The following is a 22,068-nucleotide window of genomic DNA, read 5'->3' as shown; positions in this document are numbered from 1 at the left end:
GGGTAGGGGAGGTGCTACATAGGAGCAGGGAATTAAGAGGCACAAACTACTGTGTATAACATAAATAAGCTACAAAGATACAGTGTACAGCACAGACAATATGTTGATATTTTATAATAGGTATAAATGGAATATCACCTTTAAAAATTGTGAATCACTGTGTTGTACACCTGAAACTTATATTAATAAAATATTCTAAATCAACTATACCTCCATTGAAAGGAAAAAAGGAACTGAGTGTGTGTTTTTTTTTTTTAAAGAGAGAATTCTGTTGACAGCAGCTCTTAAAAAGAAGACTTATGTTTTTATATTAAAGGTTGTATTTGGAACAGAGTGACTTTCATGAGAAGTTTGCTGGTGGAGACGTATGTGTGGATAGATCATCAGAATCTGTGACTTGCCAGACTTTTGAATTAACGCTGAGATCTTGCCTCTATCCCCATATTGACAAACAATATCTAGATTGCTGTGGAAACCTCATGCGAACTCTAAAAAAAGATTATAGGTATGAGGAATGGATAAGTTTGGGAAGTAGTTGGTAGTTTTTTATACTTGAAAAATAGTTGAAATTATTTTTAAACCTAGATTTCGAACTAATTTTTGTTAGAGTAGGGAATGGATATGCAATGAACACTTTTCTTTTGAGAGGATCAATTAATCATCAGTGTTTTCGTAACTTTATGTGAAATTTGTTTCTGAGAATTTATCCCAAATGAACACAGAAAAAGCTTGTTACACAAAATGGCTTGTCACAATGTTCACTATCAGAGGGAAAAACATGAAATTGCTTAATAATGGATAACTTATATTTTAAATTATGGCATATCCATATTAAAATATGGCATATTTATCTCCATGTATGAACTTTGTAAAGTTCATGTAAATTACATTTATATAGAGTTGTTTTTTTTTAATTTTAAAATCTTTAATTCTTACATGCGTTCCCAAACATGAATATATAGAGTTTTAAATAATGTAAAGTTTCTTAAGTTGTAAAAAAATCCAGGATGTATAAAATGATAAGAACCTTTTTTTTTTTTTAATGCATAGATTAAAAAGACTGGGGGAAAAAAAGTGCCCTGAATATTAACAGTGGAAATTCATCATGATTTTGGATTAACCTTTTTTGTAACAGTTTAGTAAGTTCGCCAGATTTTTTCAGTTACAGGAAAATAACATACCTCTCTGATTATTAAAAGTAAGCTATATGCTGTTTTATTATTTTTGGAAGTATTTAAAATGTTTTAGTATTTCTGATTTTAGTAAATGTAGTATGTAAACCTGTTTCACTAAAAATGATGTACAAAACCTGGTACTGGTCTAGAATCCTATTTTATGAGCCTGAGATCTTTCTGTGACTTTTCTCTTCTTTCAGGCTGGTTGAATACTTGCAGGCCATGAGGAATTTCTTCTTAATGGAAGGGGGAGATACCATGTATGACTTCTACACATCAATTTTTGATAAAATAAGGGAAAAGGAAACCTGGCAGAATGTGTCTTTTCTTAATGTGCAGCTCCAAGAAGCAGTAGGACAACGTTATCCTGAAGACAGTTCACGGTAAAATATGGGAGGCACCTTTTAAATGTTACAAAATAACCCATATGCCCCAGCTCTTCTGTGACTTCTTTATGCTATCTTATTTTATCCTCATACTGATCCCTATGAGTTTTATTAATGTTATTTTGCACATTAGAAAACCAAGGCAGCAGCCACTTGCCAGCTGAGTGAGAGGAGATGTGAGATGGGAGCATGTGGCCTCTCAGGATCTGATGGCCTTGCTCACGTGGCTGGGGTCCACGCTGGCCGCCTTCCTGCCCCATGGTTCTTCCTCTCCAGCCAGCTGTTCCAGCATTCATGGTGGTGTCACAGGGAGTTTTCTGAGAGAGTGAGAGCAGGGCCTTTGGCACTGCCAGGGCCTGAACTCCAGGCCTCACAGACCCTCACTTCCACCACAGACCAAGTCAGAGTCCAGCCCAGTTAGGAGAGGAAGAGAGATCTCACCACTCTTCGTGGGCAGGGCTGCCTGTTTTCAGAGTGTTGTCCTGGCTTTTCCTTAGTCGGGGAGCTCACCTTCCCTCCTCCTTGTCCCTCCTCCTTGTCCCTCCTCCTGCCTGCTAAGCACCTTGGCCAGGGTGGTGCCAGTAAATACTTAGATGGCAGAGGCTCATCTTCCATCCTATTTGGTAGTCCTTTTTCCCATTCTGTGTCCCTACTTGGCTGCGTTTCTTGGCACCCTCATTGGCCCTTGAAAAGTTATAATGATAATAATTAACATTTGTTTCATGCCACTTAGAACATTGTTTTCCCCACAGCCATGCCAGATTGTACTTCTTAGTAGTACATAAAATAATTCCTTTTATTTTTATGTGATGTATTACCTTTGATTTTTGCACAGAAGCAGAATTTTCATCAAAAACTTTGGTTAGTATAAGCAGGGTAACTGCTAGATTCTTTTCATAGTAAAAAATTAATGCCTAGTAGTCCCCAGAGGGGGCCAGGGAAAGTTAAGGTTATATTTTCCACTACAAATAGAAACTCGTGAATTTTGTTTTTTTTAGAATGCTTCAATCTATTACAGTTATTCCTTTTTCTTGCTTTGACTGTCCCATTTTCACTCAAAGGGAACTCCTTCACTTGACCTTAGTAATCTTGGAGAGCATCCTTGTTTTTAGGACTGGATATCTGGGCTTGTCCTGTGCACTTCCCGCCCAGGCAGTACACCTCCCCGAGGAGCACCAGTCCCATCTCTTCTGAGACTTTAAAGGCCCTTGCTCAGTGTCCCAGAGTGTTCATCTGTTCTGGATTATCAATATTCTGGACTTACTTAGTGGTTGGAGCTAGGAAATATGTAGAAAAAGGAAAATGAATCATATGCTCATATTGGTATTTCCTATATTTATTAAAGATTACAAGATTTCACCTCTTTGATTTTCTTTTGTATCTTTCCCCTTGAGTGATTACCAACACATAAATATAAATATTTACTGGATTTATTCTGTAATAAATCATAATAGTTCCAAAGTAACAGTAGCAGCAACAAACCCGCTGAGAAGTTAGAACATGCTTGTGACTTTATTCTCTTCTTTGTACTTTGAAGTCGTCAGAATCCTGTCTTTCAAGGTCACTTGGACTAATTCTCCATGTGATTATAGCACTGATAGAAGGTTGGGTTCATTTGTTCTATCTTTTACTTTTAGGAATTGCCTTGTTTTTGTTTTTCTTGATTTAATTGTATAAAACAGGTCTATTTTTTAAGTTAAGATCATTAATGCAGAGGCACTTCTAGTCTGGCTGCTAGTGGACTCAGTCTCAGCCACCGAACCACCAGGGAAGTCCCTAGAAAGGCTGTATTTTTTTCTGACTCCCACCAACATAGCTTTCGCCACAACCTCACTAACAGAATATGTTGTCAGACTTTTGGATTTTTGCTTGTCTGATGATAAAAAATGATGTCTCAATATAGTTTTAATTTACATTTTTCTTAGTCATCTTCTCATATGTTTATTTTTGCCTTTGTTTTAAAGTGAACTGTCCATATTTTTTGCCACTATTTCTGTCAGTATCAAGTTATTTATTGGTCTTTATCCTCTTTGTTTTTAGAAGCTCTCTCTTTCTTTTTGTTTGGCTATGCTGTCAGGCTTGTGGGATCTTAGTTCCCTGACCAGGGATTGAGCTCACGCCTCCTGCAATGGAACGCACAGAGTCCCAGCTACTACGAGACCACCAGGGAGTTCCTTAGTAGCTCTTTCTATAGGTTGCCCAGCTTGACATTTGTCCTTTTGTTCTGCTTATGGTATAACAGTTTCTTGTTTTGTCGTGCAGTCATTTTTCAGTGTTTGTATCACGTATCATAGTGTATTTACCATGTATCAGTCTTTTCTCTTACTACTTTTGGACTTTGACTCATAATTAAGAAAGTTTTACTCTTTCCTAGTTACAAAGAAATTCCACCCATGCTTTCTTTTAATGATTTAATGGATTTTTTTAACATTCAGATGTTGATCCATTTAGTGTTTACTCAGCTAAAAAACATGAGAAATAGATTCAGTTTATGTTTTTCCAGATGGCTGACTGGTTGCCATTGCTTATTTCTTTTTTAAAAAACTTCTTTTCCCTGTGTATTTGATTACCCCTTTGTCATTAAATTTTCATATGCACTCATTATATGCATTGTGTCTCTAGATTTTTCGTCCTGTTTCACTGTTCTTTTATTCACATTGCTAGTAGCATTCTGTTTTAGCAATAAGGTTTTCTTGGCTATTCTTGCTTATTTATTTTTCCAAGTGTATTTTGTCATTTTGTCTAGTTCTACCCAGAAAAAATGAGAGCAAAACCCTTGGTGGTATTTTTATTGAGTTTCTCTTTCATAGATTTAACTCAAGACAGATGAGCCGTCACTTTGGGACCCTTCTCCTGTGGCTTCCGTGTGTTCTAGGTGCCTGTCTGTGCCCTCAAGCTTCCTGAGTCTGAACCCATGAGTTCCCTTGGTTCCAGGCTCCCCTGCCCTGCTCACAGCTCTCCCATGTCATTGGCGCTCCACCTACAACTTCCCTGCGGATCCTTTGGCCTCCACCCACCCTTGGTGTAGCTTTCTGCTCTCCTGCCTTGGGCATCTTCATTCCATGTTTATGGCTTCAGCAGCCCCTAATGACCTGCAAATCTGTATTTTTGGCCCAGGTGACTTCACTCGAATGTCGTGTTTGCATCATTGAGCTCATCGTTTTCTGAGCCCTTTGTTTCTCCTTGATGGACACTGCTGTTCATCCCAGTGCCCAGTGAAGCTCACCTTAGATTCCTTCCTCTCTGCCAGCCTTCACACACCCCTAGTTCCTCAGTTCTGCCTCCTGGATAATATTCCCCATCTCAGTGCTCACTCCAGTACTCCCTGCCACCTCCTAACCAGCTGTCTCAGAGTCTCTCCCTTCCATTTGGCCCTACAGGGCCACTCAGAACGTGAGTCACCCCACTACCACTCATGCTCAGGCTCCTTTGTGCCTCAGGGCAGATAGGCTGAGCTTTTCATGAGGGAGAAAACTTCACTGTTTGGCTCCCCACCTTGTGTCTGTACCAAGGGTACAGACATATTGTGTACTTTCTCCACCATACTCTCCATTTCAGAGATTTGGAAATTCAGAGATTTCCATTTCAGGAATATTTCTGGTTTCCTTGAGAACTATACCCTCTCTCCCAGGAGCCTTCACGTTTTTCTGTACTCCCCAGTTACTTAAGTTACCTGCTTTCCCGTGGGCATGGCCAGCAGTGATCTGCCCATCTGGCTTGGTGCAGCACCCTGTGCCTGCTTGGTAACAAGAGGGTGACTGAGCTTTGCTCTGGGCTATGAACCTCTCGAAGAGGGGGAGGGATTGATTTCTTTATCACCTGCTTGTACAGCACTTGACCAATAAGGTATTCAGTAGGTGACTACTAAGTACTCAGTGGATGCACATGTGTACTAAAAAGTTCTAACTAGCTTGTGACATGGAATGAATTGGCTAAACTCATAAAGCACACACTGCCCTTTATATTTCTGGTTGTAAGGCCTTACAGTTAATCTTTTGTGGGCTGCATACAAGCACTGTCAGAGGTGCTTTGTAATCATGAGAGAGTCCTGTCATTGCTCAGTCTACTGACAGAACTATTCTGAGGACAAGTGCCTGGCTCAGGGACGTTTCCATGCCCTACGGTAGCTGCATTTTATTGAGAGTTACACTCGGGCTTATTAGGAAAGTGGATAAAGCAGTCTGTGACACCTTTGCTTTAGAGGCAGCCTCCATGCTTGCTCACACATTGCCTATGTGCTCTCCAGGGTAAGGAGAACAGTGCCCCTCCCCAAGACACACACACACTCACACCACCCTCAGCAGAAGGTCTGTCTCCTGAGCCTATTGCTTAACTCTGCCAGGTTTAAGCACATGGCAGGTTAACCTTCCCTGACTTCATCTTTTTTCCTAAGTAGGTTTACTCTATCTTGTTTTTTATAGTTAAACACATTATTTTAAAATTTTGCCCCCTTTCCCTAATTCTAAAACCTGATTTCTATTCGGCAACATATGCTTAGAAAATATACTTTTATTGGAATATTTGTGTTCCTTTTATGAAATATCTTTTTGTAATGTATAAATTAAATTAAAATGCTAAATAGCTAAAACTGATATCTCTTTATCTAGTCTGTCTATATCTTTTGAGAATGTTGACACAGCTAAGAAGAAACTCCCTGTTCATATCTTAGATGGTCTGACCCTGAGCTATAAGGTATGTGCTGATATTCTTTGTAATAACATTTTCTGTTAAAATTAAGTCATACAAGTAACAAGTTACTTTCTGTTCGGAGTCTAAACGGTGAAAATTCTGTTTTTGCTTTCATAGGTCCCATGGCCTGTGGACATTGTTATAAGTTTGGAATGTCAAAAAATTTATAATCAGGTGTTCCTTCTCTTACTGCAAATAAAATGGGCAAAATATAGCCTGGATGTTTTATTATTTGGTGGTAAGATTTGTTTTCAACAGATAAATTATACTTTAATTTTAGCTCTCTTTCCAGAGAGGTTGGTGGTCTTAGGTCATTTTTTTATGTATACACAGGTACCAGAATGACATAAATTTATGGCATTGCATAATAGTTTTACAGATAATCAGAATTAACTTCCTTGAATCAGTACAGTTAATCTGAAATACAATAACTAAATTAGGAATTTAACCAGAAATAAAATTTTGGGGTCATATGAAAAATTTTAATGACAAGTTAATGGGACTTTGTTTTTACATTTTTGATGACATTGATAATCAGAGTGATATGGCAGCTTTTATTGCTTCACCTTCCAGATGGGGAAGGTAGTGTCCCTGCTGTGCATCCAGACAAGTGCCCTTTAGAGGGCCAGTGATCACACCATCACAAGCCCTAGGGCAGTAGTGTAGGTGAGGTCTGAGCGGATGCTCTTCCCACCCCCTCTCCTCTTTGTTCCTTTACAGAACTAGCTAATCCTGCTGACAAATCACAACGTAAAGAAGGACTTTTAGGTAACCCAGGCACAGCTGCTCATTTTGGCCCACAGAAGGAGCCAGTAAGACTGCAGGTTCATCGTATGTTCCTCTTAAGAGTGAAGCTCATGCACTTTGTGAACAGCTTACACAACTACATCATGACCAGGGTTTGTGTCTGTCAGTCCGTTCAGTTCTATCGCCGTATGTACATATGTTTATGGAGAATTGTAATATATTTATAAATACAAAGAAGCATGCAGAATACTTAGAGGCTGTAAATGTGAAGATATCAGATACTAAAACCTTGATCATAAAATAACATGGCAGCAGGTTAAGTGTTGGCTTTTCTTTCTTTTTTTTAAACATGCCAGAGCACGTGTATCCAGAGACTGCTCTTTCTCTTGTCTAGTGACCCCTTGGAATGACGCACCCAGAGCTCCTCTTTTGGAACTGCCATCAGAACTTGCCATGTATTCCTTTAAATTTCACCAGTGGTAACAGGGCTATCCCTGGAAAATGGCTTCAATTTTTAGTAATGGAAGCCTAAGAAAAGTTTGTCAGGCTAGTATGGAGTGTGAGAGGGAAAATACAGCCAGATTATGTAATTTTTTCTTAAATATAAGAAGTAACTCAGAGTAAATAAAATTGCTTTTCTCACACATATTAAAACCAGTTCTAGAGGAAGTTCTGAAGAGAAAAATCAGATGTTTGAACAGTGGCAGTGTTATTAGAGGATAATATTCACTTGGGGTTTAAAATGGTTGCTAAAAAAAATTTGTAGTCACTCTGGTAGATAGGTTCTAGGGCCCACTTGTATGTGGATGAAGTGCGCCTTTGAAGCCTTTGTTTTAGACATGGTCCACATGGCAGAGGTGCCCTCTGTTTCCTGTACACTAGTGACCTTCAGAGGGCAACCTTAATCTCTTAATTGTTCAGTCTTTTTTCTCAATTTTTTTTTGAAGTTTAGATGATTCAAAGTGTTGTGCCAATCTCTGCTGTACCCCAAAGTGACTCAGTTCTACATATATATGCCGTCTTTTTTTAAGCCCTTAATTGTTGAGGGTAAATGGTAAGAGATTGTTTTTGTTTGTTTTGTTTTGTTTTGTTTTGTTTTCTACTTAAAGTACAGTTAAAGAAGGACCATTATGTAAGTAGTGCAATTTATTGAAACATATAAGTTCAGTTTACCTGATGACTTTTAAAAAATCAGTGCGTTTTCTATACAGTTTCCTATACTTGTCTCTCTGTGCAGGAGCAGTCAGTTAGTCCAGAGTGAGGCATTCCCTCCCTGTGCAAGTGAATGTAGAAGTTGGTAAAAAAGTTTTGTGTATTATATACAAATTCTCACAGAAAAGATATGCTGATTAAATTTATCATCTTTCTCTTTGAAGATTCTTCACAGTACAGGGCTGGAGTTTCAGCATCAAGTCGAAGAAGCCAAGGATTTAGATCAGTTGATTAAAATTCACTATAGATACTTATCAACCATCCATGATCGATGTCTGCTGAGAGAAAAGGTACATGAACTTGGCCGTTGAGGCAGGAATGAAGCCAGCCAAGGGAAACTGTCTGTGTCCTTTGGAGTTTTATGCTTAGTAAGCTTCTGATATGCAGAATATTCTTTTAAGGAAGCACCAGATCCAGTGAGACTATAAATGTGTGCCATATTACCAGAAATTAGGTCTAAAAGAAACAGTTCACATTTTTATTGTGACAGTCTATACTCACTCAGCACTGTGTTTGAATTCAATTAGAAAATTTTATCTGCTGTTATGGAATAGTAGTACTTTGTTTAGAAGTGTATCCAGTTTGATGTGAATATATGGGATTAGGTCATCATACAGCCACTGGAATGACTTGCCCCATTCACTGGTGACTTTAAACTCCTGTCTCAGGAAATGGTAGCTTACTGGCTCTGCTGGTCAGATTGCACTGCTGATGCACCTTTACATGGGTGCAGTGGACATGGGCCCAGTTCCGCCTGTATTGTGTTCAGAGCCTAGCACCCTTCCTTATACTTTGTTGTTGTTGTTGTTCAGTCGTTAAGCTGTGTCTGACTCTTCGCAACCCCACAGACTGTAGCACGCCAGGCTCCTCTGTCCTCCAGTGCCTCCCAGAGTGTGCTCAAATTTGTGTCTGTTCAGTCAGTGATGCTATCTAACCATCTCGTCCTCTGCTATTCCCTTCTCCTTAGACCTGGAAGGCAGTTATTGCATTAATGAACTTTTTCTGTGACATTTAAATTAGGTAAAAGTGTTGGTGTCTGTGTTCAAACATGGTCACAAGGTTTGTGTTCTTCCATGGCTTTCTCTCCAGGTCAGCTTTGTGAAGGAAGCCATCATGAAGGTGTTGAACTTGGCTCTCATGTTTGCAGAGGGGTGGCAGGCTGGCCTGGGGGCATGGCAGTAAGTATGCAGCTTGTGGAGCTCTATGCTGTGACCATTTCAGTTTTGCTTTTAGCTGGCTTCATCTGGCAGTCTTGTTTTTTCATCATGACAACATATCACATATAATTATGGAAAGAATTAAAAATTGTCTAGTCTAAAGAATAGACAGCATCAAAAATCATGCAATTAATTTCTGGCTGGTGAAACAGTAAGAAAAATCTGAAGTCTTGATTAGCAGAAGCAAATATCTTTAAATTACATTCATGTTGTATAGCAGTGCTAGTTGCTCAGTTGTGTCTGACTCTTTGCGACCCCATGGGCTGGAGCCCGCCAGGCTCTTCTGTCCATGGGATTCTCCAGGCAAGAACAGTGGAGCAGGTTGTCATTTCCTTCTCCATCCTGTTGTATATGTTTGCTAAGTTTCTGTTACAGTTGCCTCCAGATATACTCAGAAGTGGGTGGGGGGGTGGTGGAGGGGAAGCATAAGAGACCCTGGAGTCCATCACTCCACTTCAGCAGATGACAGTGACACCCAGTTTTGTTTTGTGTTCACTGCTCACTCCCACACACTCAGTTATTTTAAACCACATTTGGGACATTATGCTAGATTGTAGTCCAAAATCATATTTTAGAGAGCTCTAAAAGAATGATTGTATATTTTACTGTTAGGGTGTTTATTGTTAGAGAGCTCTAAAAGAATGATTGTATATTTTACTGTTAGGGTGTTTATTGTTCACACCTATCACATAGAAAGTCAGAGGACACTTGAAAACCAGGAGCTCTTTCTTCCTATCCAGAATACCATCTTCTACAGTTACCTTGAAAGTGTAGCTCAACAGCTTGTCCTTGTCTTATTTATAAAATTAATGTTATGCTGCTGGTATTACTGGCCTGAAATAAAAGTGTTAAGTCTGGTTGACTAGACTGTTGAGATAAGAGTTAATAGTTTATAGGTAATTGGTATTAGTAAGGAACTGAAAGTTCATTATAGCACTAATCTAAAATTCTCTTTATGACCAACCTATACAGCATATTAAAAAGCAGAAACATTCCTTTGCCAACAAAAGTCCGTCTAGTCAAGGCTATGGTTTTCCGAGTAGTCATGTATGAATGTGAGAGTTGGACTATAAAGAAAGCTGGGCACCAAAGAATTGATGCTTTTGAACTGTGGTGTTGGAGAAGACTCTTGAGAGTCCCTTGGACTGCAAGGAGATCCAACCAGTCCAAGGGACTCTTAGTCCTATTCTAAAGGAAATCAGTCCTGAATATCCATTGGAAGGACTGATGTTGAAGCTGAAATTCCAATACTTTGGGCCACCTGATGCGAAGACTTGACTCATTTGAAAAGACCCTGATGCTGGGAAAGACTGAGGGCAGAAGGAGAAGGGGACGACAGAGGATGAGATGGTTGGATGGCATCACCTGCTCAGTGGACATAGGGTTGGGTGGACTCCAGGAGTTGGTGATGGACAGGGAGGCCTGGTGTGCTGCAGTTCGTGGGGTCACAAAGAGTCGGGCATGACTGAGTGACTGAACTGAACTGAGAATCCTAACCTATAGGGCTTTATCAAAGTGCTTTCAATGAAGAAACTCCGATGGTTAGGTGAAATCCCTAATTGCAGGGGTGAAAATAGGAGTCTTACTTGCCTTATTGTTGCTGTTTCCAGTGTGTGAAGCAGGCTTCTCCCTCCATATCACTGTCAGATGGAGGAGAAGGTAATAATACTGCTGTGCACGCATGGCTAAAATAGAACTTCAACAAGTAAATTGTAAGAAAAAAACAGGATGTGAGGAGGACTTAAGCATATTAACTATCACAGTTTGTGGAAATTAATTGATCCTGAGTCAAATTTAGAGCAAAAAAGTGAAAAAAATTTAAAGATCGGTATGATTTGAACAGTATTATTTCATGATATTTTTTAAATCATTAAGAATTTTGAAACACGTGGTATTGTGGCTATGGATTTAAAGGAGTCTTTGTGTTTAGTGTGATACTGAAATATTTATGCCTGAAATGCTGTGATGTCAACTTTGCTTCTGAAGATGTGGGGCTGGGTGTATCAATACTGAGGGGTGACTGCTGAAGCTGGATGTGGATGTTTGCTATTGCCCATATTAACAAGTTTTTAGTAATTTTTAAACAAAATTTTTATATCTTTAATGTGCTATTTATTTCAAAAGAAGGTATGCTTTTGAAAAGTAAAAATATAGAATTGTGCAGTAGAAAAGGGAGGGACTTCCGTGGGAGTCCAGTAGTTAAAACTCCACTAACAGGGGGCCCAGGTTCAATCTTGTGTCAGGGAACTAAGATCTTCTAAGCCATGTGGCCAAAAAAAGGGGACTATCCCCAGTGACCCTCACTTTGGAACTCAGCAGCATGCTGAAGCAGCAGTTTTGTGTCCTAATGACACTGTCCTTCAGACTCTTTGAAAGTTTGGCAGATTTTGTATTTTATTTTAGAATCTTTAGACTTAGGAATCTAAATAAATTAAGCTGAAGCACATTTGTAATTACTCCAAAGGTATTTTATAGCCTGCTTAATAACTCCTTGTACTCTTTACTTAAATTGAAATTTACTCTTTCCTAGGATGGAATCTATAGAGAAAATGGAGTCTGATTTTAAAAACTGCCATATGTTCCTTGTAACCATTTTAAACAAAGCTGTCTGTAGAGGATCCTTTCCTCATTGTGAGTATTACGTTAAAATATTCCTTTTATATTTTCCGGTAACTGAGTCTGTTACTGTTTGTTACTGATCTCATGAAGATTTAGAATTTTTCACTTCTTCAAACCTGGAAAGCCCTCAGCAGTTGATTCCCAAGTAAGTGGGGTGAGTGAATCAGATGTAAAATATTGAGACTGAAGATACTGCTTCCTAATATATCATGTGTAACACCAATAGATTTCTAAAACCATAAGTAAAGCAGATGGCAAAATAGGTTTCAGTCACATTTCACTATCATGCATAGCTTTTGTAACTATTCCTTTCAAAAAATAGGCTTGGAGGTCGGTTTGCTTTGTTTTTTTTGTTTGTTTGTTTGTTTTTTTAAGCAATTTTAAAACTCCCAAGGCTGCCTCTTACACAAAGAAATGCAAGCCTGACAGTTCAAAACAGCGTGACGCAAACAGAGATCTGTGTGGCGAGTCACAGGGAGAAAAGAGCTGTGTGTTTATAGACACAAAGGACAAAGTAGTATTTCTTGCACAGCTTTTTTGGAAGAAGTATGCTGGGCTAATTTTTTCCTATTTCTGTATATTCAGATTGTGATATGCTCATTAAGAGTAGGTGAACATTTTTAAAAACACTGTTAGAGTAACAAGACAGAACACTGGGAATAAACAAAAATATATCATCAAAAAGTTGTTAATGCAAGGACATCTAAGTAAATTAAGTTCTGATGTGAGATGAGCCTTTCAGTGCTAACCTGCTATACCCACAGAGCAGGTAGGTGGGGCAGTGACTGACTAGAGGCACATAGACTTTGCCAGAAACCCATTGTTGGTGTAGCAGACTGGAATCCTAGATGCCCCCACAGAGGGCCAGTCTTCCCCACTCGAAGCTTACCCTATAAGTAGTGATGTGGAAGCTGAGGGCCCGCAGGGCTGGAAGACAATTCTAATCTCACAGATCCCTAATTTCCTGTGTTGAGTTGACTCTTCTACAATGAAGAGGCTTTCATCTGTTATGCAGGTATATAGAAACTAATGTTGTAAACCCCTACTGACACCTCTCAGCCTCCCCCATTTATACCCTTAACCCCAAAAAAGTACTGTGTTAAAAATGTGTTGAAACAGATTCCATTCATAGCTTAGAACATGGTGTTATGTTATGAAGTGAGTCCAGGTTTTATGATATTTCAAAAAATGTGATTTGTTTAGTGTAAAACCCAGAGTTTTTTTTGTTTGTTTTCAAAACTAAAATGTTATGAAATAGAAGTAAATCATAGTTTTTCAATTTGCATTTAATAAGTGAAGATTATTATCTTTAGTATATGTTAAAGATAATTAGTATTTTCATTAAAAATAGAAAATATCTAATACTTTTTGGGACATTGGTTAAAGCTTATTCAGCCATTGCCATTTAAATCTATCTTGTTAACCTATTTTTATTCTTCCTACAGTGGAATCTCTAGCACTATCACTCATGGCTGGCATGGAACAAAGTTAAATATCTTCAGTATAGTAAATACCTCAGATTTAATCTTTATACATATACATTTCCACCATATGGAGCTAAGAAATGGGACTCTTATTTTGGTTTATTTTTAAACTGTTGTCTACTGTCTAAACAAGTGGGTTTTATGTGTTTTCTCTTGGGATTATTGGTTGGTATATCGAGTTATGTGTATAAAACTTTATCAATGCAAAGTGAATACAGTCTGTTTACACTTATATTTCTTACTGTAAGCAATAGCTTTATGATATTGGTACCTTTAAATGTAAAATATATCATTTTTGAAAATGTAGTTAATATTAAAAATACAGCACTTTATTTCCCCTTTTGCTTAGTCACAGAAGTTTTTTATAGTTTTACATACTATCTTCCCTAAAGGTTGTCTTAGATTTGGTGGTCTGAAAAATGTATTTTTATATGCTTGGAAAGTTCCAAGATAGAAAACAGCTTCAGCCAATGTCAATAAATGTAAAAGCCAGCTGTGGTACAAAATCCTATTATATGGCTTTCGTGAGCTAACCATAATTGATTAAAACTATATTTACTGTTCAGTGTTCCCACATTTTCTTTGCACAGTTGTATTTCTCTAGCAGTTATGACTCAGCACTATATTTACTACTTATTTTTTGAAAACAGCTATTTTTTGGGCTCCAAAATCACTGCAGATGGTGATTACAGCCATGAAATTAAAAGACGCTTACTCCTTGGAAGGAAAGTTATGACCAACCTAGATAGCATATTCAAAAGCAGAGACATTACTTTGCCAACAAAGGTCCATCTAGTCAAGGCTATGGTTTTTCCACCAGTCATGTATGGATGTGAGAGCTGGACTGTGAAGAAAGCTGAGCACCAAAGAATTGATGCTTTTCAACTGTGGTGTTGGAAAAGACTTTTGAGAGTCCCTTGGACTGCATGGACATCCAAACAGTCCATTTTAAAGGAGATCAGTCCTGGGTGTTCTTTCGAAGGACCGATGCTGAAGCTGAAACTCCAATACTTTGGCCACCTCATGTGAAGAGTTGACTCATTGGAAAAGACTCTGATGCTGGGGGGGGGGGGGTGGGGGGCAGGAGGAGAAGGGGACGACAGGATGAGATGGCTGGATGGCATCACTAACTCAATGGATATGCATTTGAGTAAACTCCAGGAGTTGGTGATGGACAGGGGGGCCTGGCGTGCTGCAGTTCATGGGGTCGCAAAGAGTTGGACACGACTGAGCGACTGAACTGAACTGAAGTCCAAATAGCCTCCGAGCTGAGCATCAGGGGCCCCTACCCTGTACACAGTTTCAGTCGTTTTACAGCATGCAGGTGGCAAAGTCAGCTAACCAGACCTCCTGGAAACCAGCCCAGGTCTCAGACTTTACTCTGAAGTCTTGGAAACAGTTTGCTGAGGAGGCCTTCAAATACCACCAATGAATAAGTTATTACTTTCAGGTCTCAAGAAAAGACTGCAGTATAGCCTAACAGTTGTAAAATGTGAGAAGTATTTCTTAATCTGATCCTACAAGTAAAAACTGTGGAAACTGATGGAACCACATGCCCATATAAAGCAGTTATGATGGAGTCAAGGTCCAAACAATGATGGCCTGGCTGTTTTGGTAAAGTTCTTCATGCATAGCAAAAATCATATCAGACATACCAAACCATAACTTCTTTCATAAACCGACTTACATTTATTGTCTGTGTCACTAAACCTGGAATAGAAGATACATTTATTTATAGGATACTTAGGAAATGTTTTCACTTTAAAAAATGAGTGTTTAGAATTTTTGTTGCCACAGACTGGTTTTATACTATATTTGTTCTTTTCTCAAGACTTTAGAGTTTCCAAGGAAAGATTAGCAAAGTTTAAATTGAGGGAAGGATAGACTTTACAAACTGTCACCAATTTCTTTGGGAAGTAGCCTCCAAAGTACAGAGTACCCAGTGAAAAGGGAAAGGGAGATGGACTGGCCAGAGAGAAAAGCTGTCCCAGGTGGTTGTCCCATGTTGGGCTGAGATAATTGGCTTCTGTTCCCCATCTCCATCAGTCATTTGTTGTGTGACCCTAGGGCAAGCATGATCTCTGCAGCTGAGGCTACCCAAGGAGCAACACCGAAGCTGTCTGCCGGAAGTGCATCAGTGCATCAGCTACACTCATCTGGTGATTCTTGAGTTGTGTGGGAAAGTTAATGCTTGATGTACATTAAACTACCTTCTCCTATATATGGAATTTGATGGGCTCTCTTTTAATTTTTCTGCTGGTTCTGTTTGGACCTTTGATCTTAAACAGTTTTCCAGTTGAGCATGTTAGGAGCTTGGAAGTCATTATTCATCTTCTGCAGGAACCAGAACCAGGCTGAGGGAGCTTAAATTATAATTGATAAATCACTAGAGACTCAATGTGGATGAAACTTAGTTAAAGACTCCAGGGGACCTAGATATAAGGGATGAGGCACACTTTTGTGAGTTTTAAGACCACTGCTAGTTTCTCACAGTGAAGATCAGAGAGAAGTCCCCTTGTGCTTCTGCCATGCGGAAGGGAACAGTTTCCATTTCATAATATGCCCAGAGAATTATAGTCAACTCCAGCCCCTTCTAGCCTTCATGTGTCACCTCTGTGTGTGTGTGTGTGTGTGTAGGAGCAGAGGGAGGAGATAACCAAGAAGTACTTGTAAAGGTCATAGCACAGGGGCACAGACTGACTGCAAGAATAACAGTCATACTACAAAATGCTTTTCTTCCCCTACACCCAGTACTTCATAGCACAGGGGCACAGACTCACTACAAGAATAAGAATCATACTACAAAATGCTTTCCCTCCCCTACACCCAATACTCTGCCACACCAGTAGGGCTCCTGTGTAACTGAGGAACACGATAAATTACAACTGTGTGCTAAAACCTTACTTAGCAATAAATCCAAGGAAACCTGACTACAACAGAACACAAAAATCAGAACACCAGAGGAAGTTTTAGCCTCTGACACCTACAGCTAGAGTAAACAGTAAAAGTGTAACCACCACCCAGGTAAACTTGAAATGTTACACCAAAGGCCTGTTTGACTCATTTCCTTTCACCCAACACATGTCTAGCTTCTATCAAAAAAATTTACACAGCATGCTGAAAAAAACAACAGTTTGAAGAGAGCAAGCATCTGAACTGGATTCAGAATTGGCAGAGTTTAACATACCAAGGCTTTCTTATCTCTTGCTATTCTTTGGAACTCTGCATTCAGATGCTTATATCTTTCCTTTTCTTCTTTGCTTTTCGCTTTTCTTTTCACAGCTATTTGTAAGGCCTCCCCAGACAGCCATTTTGTTTAGCCTTTGAGTGGATCACAATAAACTGGAAAATTCTGAAAGAGATGGGAATACCAGACCACCTGACCTGCCTCTTGAGAAACCTGTATGTAGGTCAGGAAGCAACAGTTAGAACTGGACATGGAACAACAGACTGATTCCAAATAGGAAAAGGTACATCAAGGCTGTATATTGTCACCCTGCTTATTTAACTTCTGTGCAGAGTACATCATGAGAAACGCTGGGCTGGAAGAAGCACAAGCTGGAATCAAGATTGCTGGGAGAAATATCAATAACCTCAGATATCCAGATGACACACCCTTATGGCAGAAAGTGCAAAGGAACTAAAAAGCCTCTTGATGAAAGTGAAAGTGGAGAGTGAAAAAGTTGGCTTAAAGCTCAACACAGAAAACAAAGATCATGGCATCCAGTCCCATCACTTCATGGGAAATAGATGGGGAAACAGTGGAGACAGTGTCAGATTCTGTTTTTGTGCTCCAAAATCACTGCAGATGGTGACTGCAACCATGAAATTAAAAGACACTTACTCCTTGGAAGAAAAGTTATGACCAACCTAGATAGCATGTTGAAAAGCAGAGACATTACTTTACCTACAGAGGTCTGTCAAGGCTATGGTTTGTCCAGTGGTCATGTTATGGATGTGAGAATTGGACTGTGAAGAAAACTGAGCACTGAAGAATTGATGCTTTTGGACTGTGGTGTTGGAGAAGACTCTTGAGAGTCCCTTGGACTGCAAGGAGATCCAACCAGTCCATTCTGAAGGAGATCAGCCCTGGGATTTCTTTGGAGGGAATGATGCTAAAGCTGAAACTCCAGGACTTTGGCCATCTCGTGTGAAGAGCTGACTCATTGGAAAAGACTCTGATGCTGGGAGGGATTGGGGGCAGGAGGAGAAGGGGCTGACAGAGGATGAGATGGCTGGATGGCATCACTGACTCGATGGACGTGAGTCTGAGTGAACTCCTGGAATTGGTGATGGACAGGGAGGCCTGGCATGCTGCGATTCATGGAGTCACAAAGAGTCGGACACAACTGAGTGACTGAACTGAACTGAATATGCTAAGGGCTATTAATCAACTATGATTAATAAGCTAAGGGCTCAGACTTACCTGGTGGTTCACTAGTTAAGAATCCACCTGCCAGTGCAGGGAACACATGTTTCATCCATGGTGTAGGAAGATCCTACATGCCGCAGGGCAACAAAGTCTGTGTGCCACAACCCCTGACGCCTGAGCACTGCAACTAGAGAGTAGACCCAGCTTGCCACAACTAGAGAAAGCCTGTCTACAGCAACAAAGACCCAAGGCAACCAAAACAATTTTCAAAATATGCTAAGGGCTCTAATGGAAAAGGTGGATACCACAGATAGGCAGTTTATTAATAGACTCCTTCAAGGATCAGAGCCTTGTCCTGCTGAAGGAACTTGCAAAACTCACTGAGGCCATGCCATGCAGGGCCACCCATCATGGACTGGACATAGTGGAGAGTTCTGACAAAATGTGGTTCCCCTGGAGAGGGAATGGTAAACTGCTCCAGTATTCTTGCCTCAAGAACCCGATGAACACTATGAAAAGGCAGAAAGTTACGACACCAGAAGATGAACTTCCCCAGGTCAGAAGGTGTCAGATATGCTACTAGGAAAGAGTGGAGGGCAATTACTAATAGCTACAGAAAGAATGAAGAGGCTAGGCCAAAGTAGAAACAATGCTCAGTTGTCAATGTGTCTGCCAGTAAAGAAAAGTCCAATGCTGTAAAGAACAGTATTACATAGGAACCTGGAACGTTAGGTCCACGAATGAAGGTAAGTTAGATGTGGTGAAACAGGAGATGGCAAGAGTGAAATCCACATCTTAGGAATTAGTGAACTAAAATGGGCAGGAATGGGCAAACAATTCAGATGGCTATTACATCTACTACTGTGGGCAAGAATCTTAGGAGAAATGGAGTAGCCCTCATAGTCAATAAAAGAGTTCAAAATGCAGTGCTTGAATGCAAGCACTTCTCATAAAAGATTGATCTCAGTTCATTTCCAAGGCAAACCTATTCACAGTAATCCAAGACTATGCCCCAACCACTAATGCTGAAGAAGCTGAAATTGACCAGTTCTATGAAGATCTACAAGACCTAGAACTAACACCCCAAAAAGGATGTCCGTCCTTGGTGATTGGAATGCAAAAGTAGGAACTCAAGACATACCTGCAGTAACAGGCAAGTTTGGCCTTGGAGTACAAAGTGAAGCAAGGCAAAGGTTAACAAATTGCCAAGAAGACACACTGGTCATAGCAAACACCCTCTTCCAACAACACAAGAGACGACTGTACACATGGACATCACCAGATGGTCAATACCAAATCAGATTGATTATATTCTTTGCAGCTGAAGGTAGAGAAGCTCTATACAGTCAGCAAAAACAAGACCTGGAGCTGACTGTGACTCAAACCATCAGCTCCTTATTGAAAAAATCAGGTTTAGATTGAAGAAAGTAGGAAAAAGCACTAGCCCGTTCATGTATGACCTAAATAAAACCCTTTAGGTTTATACAGTGGAGTTGATGAATAGATTGAAGGAATGAGATCTGGTGTACAGAGTGCCTGAAGTACTATAGGCGGAGGTTCGTAACGTTGTATAGGAGGCAGTGACCAAAACCATTCCAAAGAAAAACAAATGCAAAAAGTTAAAGTGGCTGACTGAGGAGGCTTTACAAATAGCTGAGAAAACAAGTAAAAATCAAGAGAGAAACGGAAAGATATATCCAACTGAATACAGTTTCAGAGAATAGCAAGGAGAGATAAGGAGGCCATTTTAAATGAAAAATGCAAAGAAATAGAGGAAAACAATAGAATGGGAAAGACTAGAGATCACTTCAAGAAAATTGGAGATATCAAGGGAACATGTCATGCAAGGATGGGCATGGTAAAGGCAGAGATGGTAAGGAGCTGACAGAAGCAGAAGAGATTAAGAAGAGGTGACAAGAATACACAGAAGAACTATTCAAAAGGTCTTAATGACCTAGATAACCATGGTGGTGTGGTCACTCACCTAGAGCCAGATATTCTGGAGTGTGAAGTCAAGTGGGCCTTAGGAAGCATCACTACAAACAAAGCTAGTTTCCAATCCCAAAGAATGGCAATGCCAAAAAATGTTCAAACTACTGTACAGTTGTGCTCATTTAACATGCTAGCAGCGTTATGCTCAAAATTCTTCAAGCTAGACCAGCAGCACTTCAGTCAAGAACGTCCAGATGTACCAGCTGCATTTAGAAAAGGCAGAGATCCAATTTCCAACATTTGCTGTATCATGAAAAAAGCAAGGTGATTCCAGGAAAATACTGACTTCTGCTTCACTGACTATGCTAAAGCCTTCGTGTGGATCACAACAAACTAAATTCTTAAAGAGATGGGAATACCAGACCACTTTGCATTCATGTGTATCACAAAAAACTGAAAAATTCTTAAAAGATGGGAATAGCAGACCACCTCACTGGCTTCCTGAGAGACCTGTATGTAGATCAGGTCAGTTCAGTTCAGTCACTCAATTGTGTCCGACTCTTAGCAACCCCATGGACTGCAGCATGCCAGGACTCCCTGTCCATCACCAACTCCTGGAGTTTAGTCAAAATCATGTCCATTGAATTGGTGATGCCGTCCAACCATCTCATCCTCTGTCATCCCCTTCTCCTCCCACCTTCAATCTTTCGCAGCATCAGGGTCATTTCAAATGAGTCAGCTCTTTGCATCAGGTGGCCAAAGTATTGGAGTTTCAGCTTCAGCATCAGTCCTTCCAGTGAATATTCAGGTCTGATTTCCTTTAGGATGGACTGGTTGGATCTCCTTGCTGCCCAAGGAACGCTCAAGAGTGTTCTCCAATAAAAGCATCAATTCTTCAGCGCTCAGCTTTCTTTATAGTCCAGCTTTCACATCTATACATGAGTACTGGGAAAACCATAGCCTTGACTGGATGCACCTTGCTGGCAAAGTAATGTCTCTGGTTTTTAATAAGCTGTCTAGGTTGGTCATATCTTTTCTTCCAAGGAGCAAGCATCTTTTAATTTCATGGCTGCAGTCACCATCTGCAGTGATTTTGGAGCCCCCCACAATAAAGTCTGCCACTGTTTGCACTGTTTCCCCATCCATTTGCCATGAAGTGATGGGACCGGATACCATGATCTTCATTTTAAGGCAACTTTTTCATTCTCCACTTTCACTTTCATCAAGAGGCTCTTTAGTTCTTCACTTTCTGCCATAAGGGTGGTGTCATCTGCATATCTGAGGTTACTGATATTTCTCCTCGCAATCTTGATTCCAGCTTGTGCTTCATCCAGTCCAGCATTTCTCATAATCTACTCTGCTTATAAGTTAAATAAGCAAGGTGACAATATACAGCCTTGACATATTCCTTTCCTGATTTGGAACCAGTCTATTGTTCCATGTCCAGTTCTAACTGTTGCTTCTTGACCTGCATACAGATTTCTCAGGAGGCAGGTCAGGTGGTCTGATATTCCCATCTCTTGAAGAATGTTCCACAGTTTGTTGTGAGCCACACTGTCAAAGGCTTTGGCATAGTCAATAAAGCAGAAGTAGATGTTTTTCTGGAACTCTCTTGCTTTTTTGATGATCCAGTGGATGTTGGCAATTTGATCTCTGGTTCCTCTGCCTTTTCTAAGTCCAGCTTGAATATCTGGAAGTTCTAGTTCACATACTGTTGAAGCCTCACTTGGAGAATTTTGAGCATTACTTTGCTAGCGTGTGAGATGACTAAACTTGTACAGTAGTTTACATTCTTTGGCACTGCCCTTTGGGATTGGAATGAAATCTGACCTTTTCCAGTCCTGTGGCCACTGCTGAGTTTTCCAAATTTGCTGGCATATTGACTGCAGCACTTTAACAACATATTTTTTAATATTTGCAGTAGTTCAGCTGGAATTCCATCACCTCCACTAGTTTTGTTCATAGTGATGCTTCCTAAGGCCCACTTGACTTCTATTCCAAGATATCTGGCTCTAGGTGGGTGATCACACCATCATGATTATCTGGGTCATTAAGTCTTTTTTGGATAGTTCTTCTGTGTATTCTTGCCACCTTTTCTTAACATCATCTGCTTCTGTTAGGTTCATACCATTTCTGTCCTTTATTGTGCCCATCTTTGCATGAAATGTTCCTTTGATATCTCTAATTTTCTTGAAGAGATCTCTAGTCTTTCCCATTCTATTGTTTTCCTCTTTT

General features: G+C 39.9%; 1 protein-coding gene across 7 annotated transcripts in view; it reads left to right on the top strand.

Moving 5' to 3' along the window:
- TUBGCP5 (tubulin gamma complex component 5) overlaps positions 1-15,757 on the top strand; it is a 59,016-nt gene extending 43,259 nt beyond the window's left edge. For 2 of the 7 annotated variants that reach the window (XM_060409593.1, XM_060409596.1), the window contains 8 exons: positions 317-505; positions 1,376-1,558; positions 6,169-6,253; positions 6,368-6,488; positions 6,971-7,149; positions 8,374-8,499; positions 9,299-9,387; positions 11,957-15,757. In XM_060409593.1, the coding sequence (XP_060265576.1) occupies positions 317-505; positions 1,376-1,558; positions 6,169-6,253; positions 6,368-6,488; positions 6,971-7,149; positions 8,374-8,499; positions 9,299-9,387; positions 11,957-12,125 (1,141 nt within the window). In that variant the 3' untranslated portion in view covers positions 12,126-15,757. The remainder of the gene's footprint in view (positions 1-316; positions 506-1,375; positions 1,559-6,168; positions 6,254-6,367; positions 6,489-6,970; positions 7,150-8,373; positions 8,500-9,298; positions 9,388-11,956) is intronic. The other 5 variants (XM_042243584.1, XM_004004475.5, XM_060409595.1 and 2 more) reach the window with 5 other exon arrangements.
- Positions 15,758-22,068: the final 6,311 nt, after the last annotated feature.

This window comes from Ovis aries, chromosome 2 (genome assembly GCF_016772045.2).
Source record: "Ovis aries strain OAR_USU_Benz2616 breed Rambouillet chromosome 2, ARS-UI_Ramb_v3.0, whole genome shotgun sequence".
NCBI lineage: Eukaryota > Metazoa > Chordata > Mammalia > Artiodactyla > Bovidae > Ovis > Ovis aries.
This window is presented reverse-complemented; position numbering and strand designations above follow the sequence as displayed.